The sequence below is a fragment of the Crocodylus porosus genome, unplaced genomic scaffold (genome assembly GCF_001723895.1).
Source record: "Crocodylus porosus isolate Cpor-Errol unplaced genomic scaffold, CroPor_comp1, whole genome shotgun sequence".
NCBI lineage: Eukaryota > Metazoa > Chordata > Crocodylia > Crocodylidae > Crocodylus > Crocodylus porosus.
The window spans coordinates 21580336-21595882 of NW_017728950.1; the positions used below are offsets into that span (position 1 = coordinate 21580336).

At 43.2% G+C, this 15547-nt stretch overlaps 1 protein-coding gene across 2 annotated transcripts in view; it reads left to right on the forward strand.

Annotated features, from left to right (window-relative positions):
- Window positions 1-12908, forward strand: part of LOC109323469 (S-adenosylmethionine synthase-like) — a 41274-nt gene extending 28366 nt beyond the window's left edge. The window contains exons 6-9 of one of the 2 annotated variants that reach the window (XM_019555040.1): window positions 2727-2945; window positions 4191-4373; window positions 10762-10895; window positions 12603-12908. In XM_019555040.1, coding sequence (XP_019410585.1) covers window positions 2727-2945; window positions 4191-4373; window positions 10762-10895; window positions 12603-12705 — 639 coding nt within the window. In that variant the 3' untranslated portion in view covers window positions 12706-12908. The remainder of the gene's footprint in view (window positions 1-2726; window positions 2946-4190; window positions 4374-10761; window positions 10896-12602) is intronic. The other variant, XM_019555042.1, reaches the window with a different exon arrangement.
- The last annotated feature ends 2639 nt before the right edge of the window (window positions 12909-15547 follow it).

The window sequence follows — 15547 nt, forward strand, 5'->3', positions numbered from 1 at the left end:
AGGGGACTTGCAATGACCTTGGCCAGTTCCTTTAGAACTCTAGGGTGGAGATCATCCGGACTGGCTGACTTGAATACGTCCTGCCTCTGCTTCTGAGCTCGGTCCCCAGCAACCTGGGCCCCCACCTGGCCATTCCCTGCTACTCTCTCAGGCACCATGCAGCCCCTGAGCAAAAGCTACCTGTAGTGGGGCCAGCTCTGTATGAGGGCCTTGCTGGCCCTGGCCCTTTGGTGGAAGAGGAACAGGCTGAGCAGCCTTGACAGTGGCCTCCCACACCCCTGGCCAAGCCCCCAACCCACTGGTCTCACCATGGGGTCTGCACCTGTAGTGGTGTGGGCAGAGGCTGGGGTGCTGGGCACCTCTCCCTGGGATCCGCCCCATAGGCACCTCCCACTGTTCCTGCCCACCCCCCCCGAGAGGTCATAGACCACATTGTACATAGCTGCATGGGAAAGGTGCTTTATTGGTGGTGGGTGCTGGGGTTAGAGGTGGGGTCTGTTGCTGGGAAGAAAGGGTGAGAGGGAGTCTGTAGTTGGGAGTCTGTTGCTTGAAACTGTCCTCAGCATGCGTGGTGTTGGGGGTGCATTGTGGGCCTGGGCTCTGTGGCTGGCCACCCAGGTGCCCTATTGCAGGGGGTGCAGTAGGAGATTGTCTGCCAGCGCTGCTTGCACATGGTGCCCTGGCCCCCACTGTCAGGTGTGTGGCTTACTCAGGGCCTCGAGTGGTGGTGGGGGGCATGGGGTGTTGTTGCTGTTGCCACAGCTGGCACTCCCACTGCCAGGCATCCTCCACCTCCCATACCTGCCACATCCACACCTCATGGAAGAGCTCCCCCCGGCCCTTGCAGATGTTATGCAACACACAGACTACGGCAATGACCTGGGGGATGTTGGCTTTGGCGAACTCAAGGTGGGTGGTGGGGGTGTGGTAGTGTCCCCTTCTGGTGGCCGAAGATGCACTTCACCAATGCATGGCTCTGGCTCAGACACCTGTTAGAGTATGCCAGATGTGGGTCAAGCTGGCCACTGTAAGGCCGCATGAGCCATGGCAGCAGCAGGTAGGCAGCATCCCTGATGAGGGGTGCTGGGATGCTCATTCCCCAGCTGCAGGTCCAGGACACCTGGCACAATGCACCCACACCCTACCAGGGCTGTCAAGGAAGAATTCTGGAAGATCCAGGCATTGTGAGCCCTGCCAGCCGAGTCGGTGGCAATGCTTATGAAGGTGCCTCAGTGGTCCACCACAGCCTGAATCATGACCGAGTGGAAGCCCCACTAGCTGTAGTATGGGCAGTCTCCCTGGGGCGGGCAGGTGATGGGGATGTGTCTCTCATCTAGGGCCCTGATGCACTGCAGAAAGCCCAGGGCTCAGAAGCCTACCACTACCTCTAGGGGGTTGGTGACCCAGATCATGGTGTGGCCCAGCACATCCTGGAGGGGACTGCAGACTTCCAGGATGGCTTCCCCAGCAGGCACCTTGCCCACCCTGAACAGGTGGCCAATATACCGCAGGCTGGCAGGTGTGGTGAGCCTGAGGATGATGAAGGCCACTGGGGTCACTGTGGGGAGGGGCAGATGCATGGTGGTGGGCTGGCGCTCCAGGTGGGGGCTGAGCTGGTGGAATAGCTTCTAAAACATGGCTCAGGTCATCCAGAAGGAGTCCAGCCACTGGTTGTAATCCCAGGTACACTGGATGATGCAGAGCAGGGTGCCATTTGGTGGAGCCAGAGCCCCAGGAGCTCATGGATAGCACTTACGGTGACATCCATGTGGGGGGTTGGTGTCCCTGCCAGGGTCTGGGAGGTGGCCCAGGGGGTGGTATTTGATGGCCCAGGGGTGGTGGCCCACAGGCAGAGCCATGAGTCTGGCCATACAGCACAAGGGGGTAGACAGGGTTGAGGCCCACCTGAGCCAGACAGTAGTCATTGGTCACTGTGGCTGCAGAGCATAGCAAGCACAGTGGGAAGCAGAAGCCTGCAGTGCTAGTTGTCATGGCCAGGGCCAGGATGTGGAGCAGGCATGGTGTGCTGGGCACAAGCTCTGGGGACAGTGTCCTAGAGCATTGTGCCAGCAGGCTGCAGACTGCTCTAGGCCAGAAAAGCATGTGGCCAGGAAACAAGGTACGGGGCAGCCTTTTAAAGAGTGCACCTACCACGCAGGCAGCTTCAGCCAGGATTGGAGGGGGGCAGAGCAGGGCAGGAGTAGAAGCAAATCTGCACCTGATGGCACATGTGTAAACACATTCCCTGGGAAAGCTTGCTGCGACTTATCTTATTGCATAGTATCCCTAAGGCACATTAATAGTACGTGTAGCTGCCCCCCTTCCCCCCTTGTTCATAATTAACTTCTTTCAAAAATTAATTTAGCTCTATCTGAAACTTCAGTATTTTAAACTATCTTACCTCACTAGTTCACCTGTGAATGATCTTAATACTTGCCAGTTGAAATCTCAAGCTCTTGCTTTTTCATTAAAGCTATTTGCTCCTTGGTAGCCAGTTACAGATAAGTATTTGCAGTGACCCTTCTGTAAAACCATTTCATAGTGGTAATTTTGGTGTCTCAGTCAGTTATAGCTACATGATATTTGTGACAATCTGGTATGCTGTACCTTTTGTAATTAATTTAATCTTGCCTACTACTTCTGCCACACAAAGGAAATATGAAGCTGGACATTTGGATTCGATGAGGGGCTGCTGGATTTGTATTTCCATATGTGGATTTTTTCAGGTCACAATGGAATATAAGGAAAACAATGGAGCAGTGGAGCCAGTCCGCATCCACACAGTAGTGATTTCTGTACATCATGCTCCTGACGTGTCTTTGCAACAAATACGGAATGAGCTAATGGAAAAAGTCATCAAAGAAGTTATTCCAGCAATGTATCTTGATGAAAACACAATCTACCATCTTCTTCCAAGTGAAAAGTTTATAGAAGGTGGTCCCAAGGTACATTTTTATTGAAAAGTTTATAATTTAAATGAACTGAGATGATCTACTATGTCTTTCCAACTTCTCTCCTTCAAAAATTGAATGAACTTTTTTCCATAAAACAGTACAAGTATGAACTACAAGGAGGCTTTGCTTACCTTTGCTTATGATTTGTCATTAAGAAGATGTGAAGAGGTTATCATTCCATAACAGTTTGGCCAATCAGCAGTTGCAATGGAGGGGATTATTGGATTATTTTATCTATGACAAGACATACTTTAATAATTACAAAATAGTCAAAGTATTAAACAAATAGGTTCCTAAATTATTTACCAGAATTCTAAACTTGAACCCCTTACATTTGTTTTAAAATACCTGTAACGTAAGCACAAAGATTTACAAGTAACTAGCTTGCCAAGTTAAAGCTATTCAGATAGCTTTAACGATCTACAATTTGAGATTAAGATGGAATGTACCATGCATCAGTGTTCCAGGTATCAACATGGTGCAAGATTGTGACAGGCCCTTACGTGAGGGCAATTAGGCAAAAAGAGATGAATAAACACATCCTCCTGAGTGGGCATACAAGTGATGTAAGGAATGGTCAGAATAGCAGGCCCTGTGTCCTGGAGCACACAGAGGTGCTATAGATTCTATCCAGGGAGAGCACAGTTCCTTATGGGGGCTGAGTAGTGAGCAATGTCCCTGTTCTGTCTTAGAGCAAGAAGGCCTCTTTTCCCCCAAGCAGTGCAGTCTCCCTTCCTCTGCAACGTACGATCTTGTCCATCAGATGCATGTTATGCTGTATATAAACAATGAGTCTGTTAATTTCCTTAGGAAGGTTGTGATTTCCCACTGGTCTCTGCCTTCAAGAGTTTTAAGTAATCTCATAATTTCCAAAAATTAGTACTAGGCATGGTCAGTGACCAGCAGTTTGAAAATTAGGATCGCTCTTGAATGGTGCAAAATGATTTACAAAGAAAACAGGTTATATTGCAACCTTCAAAAGAACTGGGCCGTGATTCCATCAATACTGTATTTTAAAAGTTATTGAAGCACAAGCTTCTAGGTACATCTCAGTCCATATAAGATCCCATGTGGATTGCATCAAGAAGTTGTCTATGAAGAGGTGCACAGTAACATATCAATTGTATTTGTGACAAGATGAAATAGACCCAAGTCAGTACCTCACCAGGGTAATGAAATTAGTTTAAATATAGAGCCTTTTCCTGTCAAGTTAGTGTATAATGGTTTGTCCTACAGAGTGATGCTGGATTGACTGGCAGGAAGATCATTGTTGATACTTACGGAGGCTGGGGAGCCCATGGAGGAGGTGCATTCTCAGGGAAGGATCCTTCCAAAGTTGATCGCTCGGCAGCATATGCAGCTCGCTGGGTTGCAAAATCCCTAGTAAAAGCTGGTCTCTGTAAAAGAGTATTAGTCCAGGTAAGAGAATAAGAGCAAAATTAGCAACCTGTATGAAGCATGTGATATATGGTTTCTATTACCAAGAGCTATACTTCAAGTTCCTTAACACTTTGCCTTACAAGACCATGTCTTCAATTGCTTGTGGCTTTGTCAGGCTTAAACAACTTGGTTGGCCTTTTTTTGTGCTAAGTATCTGCCTAAGGTTGTTTTTCTTTTCTTTTCTTTTTCTTTCTTTTTAAAGCTTCAGCAAAAATGTTTTAGGCTTCTTTTTGACAATGCCTGAAGAAAAAGAGATTTTGTCCATTTGAAATTCCTAGGTTTTTTCACACTTTGGTTCAGCTATACTTTGGCGTAGAAATTGGAAATCTGACACCAGGTTATCACACCTTACTGTCAATGACTCTTGACTCTCATGAAAGCCCACACAAATTTGGACAAGTTACACACCTTTGAAAACAACTTTGAAAAATATCACTGTGCAGATGCTCAGCAGAAGTGTTTGCAGCTCTCAGCTAAATTCTGAAGATTCTGTTTGCAGTGAGCATGCTGCTCCAGGCACATAGTTCCTGCTGTCCCCAATGATTGAGCATGCTTTATTTCACGGCTGTAGTAGCTGAGCACTACTTGCATTGGCTGGTAATGGCCACTATAGGAAGAACAAGTGCTTAAGGTAGGAATAACCTTTCCAGTGCTCTGTTGTTTCCAGCTGTTACCCAGGCAATTCAGAGGTGGAGAAGGCAGCCTGGTTGGAATGCGAAAGTAGTAGGAGCAGAGAAAGGATGGGTAGAGTGAAAGCAACATCTCTGAAGCTGAGAGATGATTATAGAAAAATGGACCTGGAACAGGAGCTTGTAGAAACCTGCTTGGAATTTGGAGAGGGGAGATTGAGAGAAGTGCTAGGAACTTGATCTGTTGTTCTTGAAAGCTACTAGTAGCACTTTTGTGAATAACCCTCTTCATAAAGAGCTAGTGTAGGGCTACAAGTGTGTAGTAAGGCAATATGTAGAAAGGTGCTGCAAAACAGAGTGACAAGCAACATGTTGGGTATTCAGGGATAGATGATGTCACCTCTAGAGCAGCGGTTCCCAAAGTTTTTATACTGTGGCCTGGCAAACTGCAGCCTGGAAGTGGCTGTGGCCTGGCAAACCATGGCCCAGCAGTCACAGCCAACCGTGGCCAGAATTTCTGGCCGGGAGACAGGTAAGGATATCCCCAGTCCCTGGGTGGGGGCGGGCCAATCCTTGCGAAGCCTCAGCCTCTCCGCCCGGCTCTGGGGGGCCGTGGTTTGCCGGTCCGCGGCCACTTCCGGTCCAGCAGCCAACTCCTCTGCAGACTGGCAGCCAACCTGCCATAGCCCGGTACTGGGCTGTAGTGCGGCGATTAAGAACTCCTGCTCTAGAGAATACCTTCCTGTAGTACCTCTAATTCACTGATTCTTAACCAGTGTGCCATGGCAATGCCTTCAGATTCTTTCAAGCATGCCACAGGGCATCACAAGATGTTAGCACTGGTGAGTGTGAAAACATGATTCACAAGATAAAACCAGAAATTTCAAACAGGAATCCATAGTGTTAATACCTTTCTGATCTGTTATGATCTTTCCAAATTATTTGCAACAGAAGAGTTACTCTGTTCTTTTTTCTGTAACCAAACAAATGCCAGATCTTAGTTTGAACTCCTTTTCTGAGGGGTGCCTTGAGTCTAAAAAGGTTGAGAACAATTGCTCTAATTGAACATGAATTTCCTGATTCTCTGCTGTTTAGCAAATACTGTAAACCCCAATAGCACAAGGTCTCTTGTTGTCAGTAATGATTGGTCTACACAGAAGAAATCCTTTGAATCCTACTAGTAATTTGTTACATTCAGTGGTAAGTCTGTTTATCTAAATGTCCTGTGGGTCTCTAAGAATCAATATGTTGCCATGTGATAAAATCTGTTTTTCAGATAAAAAAATAACAACCTGTCACATTAGAAGGATATTATGAGAGCAAAGTCAAGCATTAAGAAATTAGGAAATGCCAGAATTAAGATTGTCCCTACAACCTTGATTCAGCTCCATTGTGCAAATTCATAATCACAGTTTTTAATTAAATGATTTTGTTCTATTTCATTCATTGGTGAGTCTGGATAATGTTCACTTAGTGCATATTTCTTTTGTCTCATTATTTGGTGTGGGGCCCAAGGCCTTATCTCTTACACACCATACAAATCCTGCAATAATTACAGAATCATTAGTGTCCTCATGAGCTGTATTATGACACTGAAACTGTGGACAAACGTAACACTAAACCATTTTAAAACCATTTTACTATTTGGAAGCATGTATCAGCTGAACCGATGTAACTGTTTCATTTCTTTTCTTGCGGTGTGTACATAAGTTCCTTTTTTCGCCATTTAAAACACTTTATTGCTGTGACTTATCAGAAGTGCACAGCTTTTTAGCATTTTTAAAAGTACAGCGCTTTAAATTAAATGAGGTATTATTACATTTGGAGTGCTGTATTTTACAGCACTTCAGCAACATATAGTGCTTTAAATAACTTCTGTACACTGGTCAAATTTCTGACCAGTGGAGAAGCCCCAGGAGACTGCGGAGTACCTCCTAGCCTGGAAAGTGCAGGGAGGCTCAGAGACCACCCCCCTCCCAACACTGCACTTTGGTCATGTTTGAGAGCACTGTAAGTTTATAGTGCTATAAAAAGTGCTCTAAATTACTGTAGTAAAACATGCATGGAGCACTGCTGTACACACCTTTCTAAACTGATACTATTTTAAGCCTGAAGGAAACAGGTTTTACATTACAGTGGTTTAACTTCTACTTACAGTGAACAGATGAAACAGTTGCAGATCTGCTTTAAAGCATTATCATTTTAAAGTGCTTTAACAGTTAATTTGCCCACAACCTCATATAGTATCGGAGGACTTCACCAACATTAATAAATTGTTTTCACAACATCACTCAGAAATGAAGTAAGGCTATCCCCATTTTAAAGCTAGGTAACTGAGAAGATTAAGGTCAGCCTTAACGATTTAGGCTCAAAAGTAATGATTTTTTGCATGTCTAATTAGAAGTGTCCAAGGTTTAGTTTTTCAAAGTAACTAGCATCATTGTAGTGCTTTGTTTAGCACAGTGCTCCTGCTGACATCAGTGGCACCAGTAGGGCTAAGTACTATAAATCTGACCACAAGTGGTGCAACCTGAAAAATAAGGAACTAAGTTAGCACCTGACTACCAGTAGTTTGTCTGAAGTGACTTGCCTAGCATCACAGCAATTCAATTTTAAGAGGCAGGGATAGAATCCAGTTTTCCATGGGGAAATTCAGCTGTCTTAGCTATGAAATTTCCTTTCTCTTCATGTGAGCCCCTGCCTTAGCTGTTATGCACATTTTGCAGTACAGGAGACCAAAGTCCTTCTGACAATTCCCTCACTTGCTACACAATTCTGATTCATTTTCCAAGCACCATGATTTCTGTGCACTGAAGCAGGAATTGTATAGGGAAAAATAATATGTGATCATGTAATTTAAAGTTGGAATGTAATGCAAAGGAGTTGATTTTAGGTTGTATAGGGAGCAATAATTCTGCCATTTCTTAATTTTTCATTTTCTGATTTTAACTTCTAAATAATTTTTATATGATAAGATTTCATTGCAGTGGCCCATAATACTAAGGAGCAGAGTTCAGCAATCTATGGCCCACAGACCAAATCTGGCCCACAGAGATTTTCTCCAGTCCGCCAAGTTTGCCAAAAAACCCCTTTATATAGCCTGCTTTTTGGGTGGTGTCACTTGTGCAACATAATACTTACAAAGTGCAGTTAAAACTCAAGCAGCAACATATTCAAGGAGTTTAGCATGTGTTCAGTGCCCTCTTAGAGTTGCAATGTTGTTCCCTTTCAGGTGAGGATTATCTCCTTAAGGCATCCTACCTTTAATAGGTCACTACATCCCAGTGATTCATAACTGTTGCCAGTGAATGTGTGACACCAGCTTAACACATGCAACTATAACAAACGAACCTGTGACAAGGCCCTTATTAAGTTTTCCATGAGACTATGCCACCCAGTAGCAGAATATCTAGTAACTGCTGCCTCCGGTCCATATTAGAATCAAGCTGCATTAGTTCAGTTTGCTGTTAGTGAAAGGTTGCTGACCTCTGTTTGTAGAAGGCCATGCAAATTATCCAGGGATTGTAAAAAACAAGCGTTATATCCTATAAATCTTATTTATTCAGCTCATGAAAGAGAAGGTTGAAAGGCAATTTTATTACTTTGTACTGCTGGGTTTACACAATGCAGATTGGATTCTGGAGAGATTTTCAGTGTTGCTGTCAATAAAAGGATCTGATGGTTGGAAGCTGAAGTTAGATAAATTCAGTCTTGAAATAAGATGCAGTTTTCTATTAGGGAGGGTAATTAAAGATTTGAACTGCTTGCCTAGGGAGGTGGTACATCATCACTTGAAGTTTTTAAAATAATATTACGTATCTTTTAAAAAAATGCATTTTAAATGACCTTCTGGGGAATATTATGTAGGCTGTGTGTGGTAGGGGCAGAGGGGTCTGCTGGTAATTCCTACTGGCTTGGAAATCTATGGATATACATTTTCATTGCCTGCCTTTATGGGTCATGAGGATAACAGCATAGCCTGAATACAGCATTGCCAACCCAAGACATTTTTTTTAACTCACAAACTGCAAACTTTTTATCAACAACCACTTTTTTTACTGACACATTTTTATTGATATATATTTTACATAATGCAGATGTAGCTGTTTTGCCAGGCCCCAGTTAGAAGGGCTAGGCTCAAATTTAGGGATTTAACATCAACATAGTAAAAAAGTATACTTTGGTTGTCAGTAAAATGTTTCCAGTAAAAAAAAAAAGTCTTGGTTTGGTTTAAGAGGTGTGATGGAAAGCCTGTGGTAGAGGATTTTTATATATACATAAACTTTCTCTATATAAAAATATATTTTATTAAAAATATGCAAGAATTGTAATAATCTGAACAGTAAGCACTTCTCTTAATATTTAGGCTTCATTTGCATGGCATTTCACTCAAAGAAAATGGGGTAATCAAGAGTTATGTAAAACAAAAACAGAAACAACAAATTCATAGATTCATAGACATTAGGGCTGGAAGGGACCTTGGAGGATCATCAAGTGCAGCCCTCTGCTCCAGGGCAGGAAGTCAGCTAGGGCCAAAGGATCCCAGCAAGATAGATCTCAAATGTTTATTAAAAGAGTCCAGAGTAGGTGCTTGTACCACCTCTGGAGGCAGTCTATTCTAGGCCTTGGGGGCTCAGACAATAAAGAAGTTTTTCCTTATGTCCAGCCTGAAACAGTCTTGGAGGACTTTGTGACCATTTGATCTCATCATCCCTTGAGGCACTCTGGTGAACAGGCTTTCCCCCAGATCCTGATGTACACCCCTTATACACTTACAGGCAGCTACTAGGTCACCCCTGAGCCTGCACTTTTCCAGGCTGAAGAGTCCCACGGCTCTCAGCTTCTCATAAAGGCTGTTTTCCTGACTCTTGATCATGTGCATTGCTCTCCTCTGCACTCTCCCAAGCTTCTCCACATCCTTTTTGAATTGTGGAGCCCAAAACTGGATGCAGTACTCCAGCTGCAGCCTCACCAAGGCCGAGTACAATGGGAGAAGGACGTCCTGGGATTTGCTAGAGAAGCATCTATGGATGCAAGCCAGAGTTTTGGTCGTTTTACCAGCTGCAACATTGCATTGGTGGCTCATATTCATCTTGTGGTCAATCATGCCCTCTGATTGTGCACGTGGCTCTCCTCTGGGCTCTGTCAAGCTTTTCCACATCCTTGTTAAATTGTGGAGCCCAGAATTGGATGTAGTACTCCAGCTGCAGCTTCACGAAGGCCGAGTATAGCAGGAGGATGACATCCTGGGATTTGCTAGAGAAGCTTCTATGGTTGCAAGCCAGAGTTTTGCTCACTTTACCAGCTGCAACATCACATTGGTGGCTCATATTCATCTTGTGGTCAATTATGACCCCCAAATCCCTTTCGGCCATGGTGCTAGTAGCACTGTAGAGCCTATAAGCGTGATGCGTGAATCTTCCCCACGTTTTTTATACATAAGTATACAAAAGATTTATACCTAGTTATACCCACTGTAAATCCCCATCAGAGTCCTGGTTTGTGGATAATGAATCTTCACTTTATTATGACAGTATCTAGCGACCTTACTAAGAGTGACAGATGTTTTAGCTGGGAGGCAGAAACCAGGCCAAAACATAGCAAGAGCATGTAGGAATGGAATATCAAAACAAATGTCTTAAAGGGAAATTTCTGTATTGCAAATAAGACTAGAGCTAGATAGATCTCTGTGTAAAAATCCCAATCTGTGTTAACTTCTCGATGGTTATGTCTTACAGCTGTCCTATGCTATTGGTCTGAGCCATCCTTTAGCCATCTCAGTGTTCCACTATGGTACTTCAGATAGATCAGAAGAAGAACTGCTTGACATTGTGCAGAAAAACTTTGATCTACGTCTTGGCGTCATCATAAGGTTTGTCTTCTGTTGAAACAATATACCAGAGGGAATGGCCTTTAAAAAAAGTTCAGTAGTGGTGTCTTTGTATCTCCACTTAATACTGACTGTGCAACAAACTGGTCCTCAAATCATATTCCTCTGTGACCTAAAACAGAGATGTCAAACTCACCTGGCCCTGCTAGCCAGACAGGAGAAACATCTAAAACCCAAAAGCACATGTTATTTGTAGAGTGGTCGAACTAGGTGAATGTAATTATACGCATCTCTGCTTTGTGGTAGAGGATATATAAAATAATTTTTTTACTATGATCAAGCAATGAATTCCTATACTTGTACTGCTCATTTACGTGTGTTTCTACTAATAGCTGCATCAGTAGCATAGCAAAGAGGGAAGGCACCTGTGGCACCAGCCCCAGGTGCTGAGTTGGAGGGTGCATAAATAGCAGCTGTTGCACTGGTGGCAGCAAAATCACTGACATAGGCCCAGAAAGGGATAGCCTTCCCCCCATGTGCAAAAGTACCAAGATATACCTCTTAGGTACCTATCAACGCTTAGATCAGAAGGCTATACCATCTGATAGCCTTTTAGACAACTTATTTGTCTGCTTTCAGGACGTGTAAATGGTCTTTGAAACTTAACTGCCTGTTGCTCTCATTGCAAATGTGAACAGTTTTAGTGAGAAGAGGGGTTAGTCTGCATCATGGGCAGATCTAGGATTTTGAAAAGGTGGGTACAATCATATATAACAACACATTTTTCTCCAGTTAAACAGAAAGCAGAAACTTTACTTTACTTTACTTATATGCTGGTGGGTTACGGCTATTCAGTTTAAGATCAAAGCAAAACCAAATATAAGTGTATTGCAATATGCCCTAGATTTATTGGAATTTGTTAGCTAGATAATATATCAAGTTTAAAAAATACAGCAAACAAAGCAAAAATAATCAAGATATATTGTTTTATTAGTCCTATAGTCATTACTGTTAAATGTACATGTCTAATTCAGATTTGTAAAACAAAATTTATCCTTTTTGAGCATCTTTGGGAATGCTTCCAATACTTCACTGACAGTCATTTCTACATCTTAGTTCATACTAGCACACTTGAGTTCAGGTTTTTAGCTGGAGCTAAAACAGAACAGACTGCAAAACTGCAGAAGAAAGGATAGTCTGAATAGTGGAACATCATGATGATTAAAAAGGTGAGAGGATCATTAATAGGGGTGGAGTAGAGAGAGATTAGCAGGAATCAGGGAGATGATAATGAGCCATGAAGTCAACTGATTCCCTCACTGGTTCCTAGTTAGGATGCTGTTGTCACTGCCAAAAGCAGTTGGTTTCAAAGTTAGAGTGGAGTAAAAAAAGGTGAAGGGCTTGTACAACTGCACCCTCTGATATGTCCTCCATAGGAGGTCTATGTTGAGCAGATTCTTTTTGGTATTGGGTGGTGGAACTGGAGCGTGCTCCATCCACTCCATGCATTGACCTGGTATTGCAGTGCTTCCAGGACCAGTGCAAAAAAACAGAAAAAAAAAACAAAAAACAACAACAACAAAAAAAACCCCCTTGCATCCCCCTGGATCTACTCCTGGTTTACATGGTCAATTAAAATCTGCCCCTTGATTAAGGGGTGTAATTGTAAACATATTACTCCACAGACAGACAATGCATTACACATGGGCCTAGACTTAAAAATAAGTCTTCTTTTTTCCTTTTTTAAAGGGAACTGGATTTGAAGAGGCCAATCTATCAACAGACTGCATGTTATGGACACTTTGGAAGAGAAGAATTTACATGGGAAAGACCAAAAAAACTCATTTATTAAATTTTTCAGAATCTGTCTTTTGTAATAATAGAGAATGAGAACGTATGACTTCTAAACTGCCAAGGCGGAAATATTTTTTTCATTTTTTAATAAAATGACATTCTGTAACTGAAGAATATATGCATTGAACATAACTGCATTTACATTGTAAAAAACAATGACATTTTCTACTGGATTTTAATACATGCTTATTAGATTTTGCATCTCTTCACTTTTTTCCTTCAGAAAGGGCAAAAATTCCTTATGCATTTAACCACTTGTGGTGATTCAGAGGAATTAAGAAAAATATCTACTATATGATATTGCTTGTTGTTACCTACATATGACTTAGCTATGAGACAACAGCTACTTAAGACTCATGTTACAAACAAACTTATGTTTTATATAAAGAAATGCAAATCTGTAGAACTCTTGGTTCAGAGATGATACCTTTTATTAGACCAACTAAGAAATCACAAAACAAATGATCTTCTTCTGCAAGCTTTTGGGCATGCATGCCCTTCTCCTCAGGCTCAGGGAAAATTAAAGATGATAAAAAGTTCCCATAGGTAGAAAATAACTTCATTTTTGCACAGAGGAAGTTGAAGGTGGAAGTCTGTTCCTCTGGGTCCACGAGAGTGACTTTGAGTTGCTCTTTGATGTGCAGAAAAGGCACGATTCTTTCCTTGGTGGTGTCAGATGGCAGACAGGCAGGGAGGTGTAGAAATCTCTCTTATTGTTTAGCAGTGAAGTTTAAATCCAAAATTGGCTAAAATTTGGCATCTTCTATGTTTCAGGGATGTATTTGGTAGCTATGTTGGTCTGAGACAAAAAGAAATGCAAAATTCTAGAACTCTTGGTTCAGAGATGATACCTTTTTTTAGACCGACTAAGAAATTGTTAAAAAAAAAATCTTTCTGCAAGTTTTACACATACACTTCTGTGACAAGCTGATAAGTGACTTACTTTCCAACACCAGTCTTCACTCCCTTAAACCTCTTCTCTTCTGGGCTGGAACGGTTCAGGTTTGGTCTATGTAAATTTTAGCTGACTGTAAAAATTGAACTAAATTAGTTTAATATAATCATGTCTTAAAACATGAAGGTTTTCCTATTATAAAAAGATATTCTGAAGACTTGGCACTATTCTAGGGCAAGTGCCTGAAAACAAAAATCAAAGTTAATTTATAAAGCAACAGTTTAATTTTCATTTAAGGACTACTAAGAGATTAAGTTTTATTCATGTGAAATAACATCTTTTTCTTTTTCACCAATTGTCACCATGTTGTAAGCTAATACAGAAAATTTTCCCTGAACAATATAGAAACCACTTTTAACCAGTGGAAGGGCAATTAACTGACTGAGAATTAACCAGTTTTGCAACCCAAGGCATGGAAAAACAGTGGAGCAAGTACATCCCCTTTGACACTGAGCCAAGTACTGGTGCATGGTGTCATCAATTTCAAATGAGTTGGAGGTGAGCTGCTTCACTGCATGTAATGATTGGCCTGCTCTTCCTGTTCACTGACCAGATGTAAAAGTAAAATAGCTTTGCACATCTGGTTCATGTATGTCTTATCATGGACATTGCCTAGACAGAACCTTCAGTTTTTGAGCATCTTTGGGAATGCTTCCAATACTTCACTGAGTCATTTCAGTGGGTATTTTAAAGGTGCTCATCACTATTGTTGAGCTGCTACAGAAAAAAAACAGTTCATCTTCAAAACACCTCTATGATGTGAAACAGTATCATCCTCATTTTAATGATAGGAAACTGAGGCACAGATTAATGTCAACGGTGACCTCTAACTGAGATACCTACAGCCTAATTGTTCATAGAGGTTTGCATATTATAGCAAGTATATATAATACAGTTTATATTGATTGGCTGTAGTTCTTTCTGAGTGCACTTCTGGCAATTGGGTATGACAGCTGTAAGTTGAGCATCTAGAAAATGAGAGAGATGGGCACATATTGTCTCTTCCTGCTGATACCTGCCTCATCCATTAAAGACTATCACATTTTTGCGACAGAACATTTTGTCCACTCTACCTTCAAGCCAAGCCAAATTCTCCTTTTCACCAGCTGAGTGCTAGCAGACGGGCACTGAAGGCACAAACGTGATATTCTCCCTAAATCAGTTTTGGTGCCTGTGCACCATAGAAGCCTGCAGCTGCCCTGAGCATCAGTTGTAAAGAGAATCTTGCTTATTCCCAGGTGGTAGCAGGCACAGTTCCTATGTAGTCTTTAAACAATTTGGCTGTCAAGCTCCAACAAGCTGTTTAATTATGGGTGATAGGGAGGACATGGTTGGGGAGGGGTCCCTGGGTCTGCATGGGGCAAGATGGGTGGGCTGCAGCTGCAGGCTGGAGCCAGGGTTACGCCAGGCTCTTCTTGGCAGGGGCTGGGCTTGGGGCAGGTGGTGGCGGTGCTGGGAAGGGGGCTACAGGGGGGCTGCAGCCCCCCCCAAATTTTGCTGTAGCCCCCTCATAGACCTCCTTTCCAGTGCTGCTGCCACCTGCCTGGCGCAGCCCTGGCTCTTCCTGGTGCATGGGTGGAAGTGAGGTGTTGAGCTGGCGCTGTGCTCTGGGCCGCTGGTGGCAGCACTGGGAGCGGGGGTTGGAGGGGCTATGGCAAAATTTGGGGTTGCTGAAGCTCCCCACCCCCACTCCCAGTGCTGCTGCTGCCCACCCCAAGCCCAGCCACTGCTGAGAAGAGCCTGGGACAGCCCGCAGCTGCAGCTCACTGGCCCCGTGCAGATCTGGGGGGCACTTCCCCCCTCCTCCCCCCAGTGAGTCACAGCTCTGTCCCGCGTCCCACCCCACCCGACCCGGGCAGCCCCTGCCCCTGCCCCACTCCCTCCC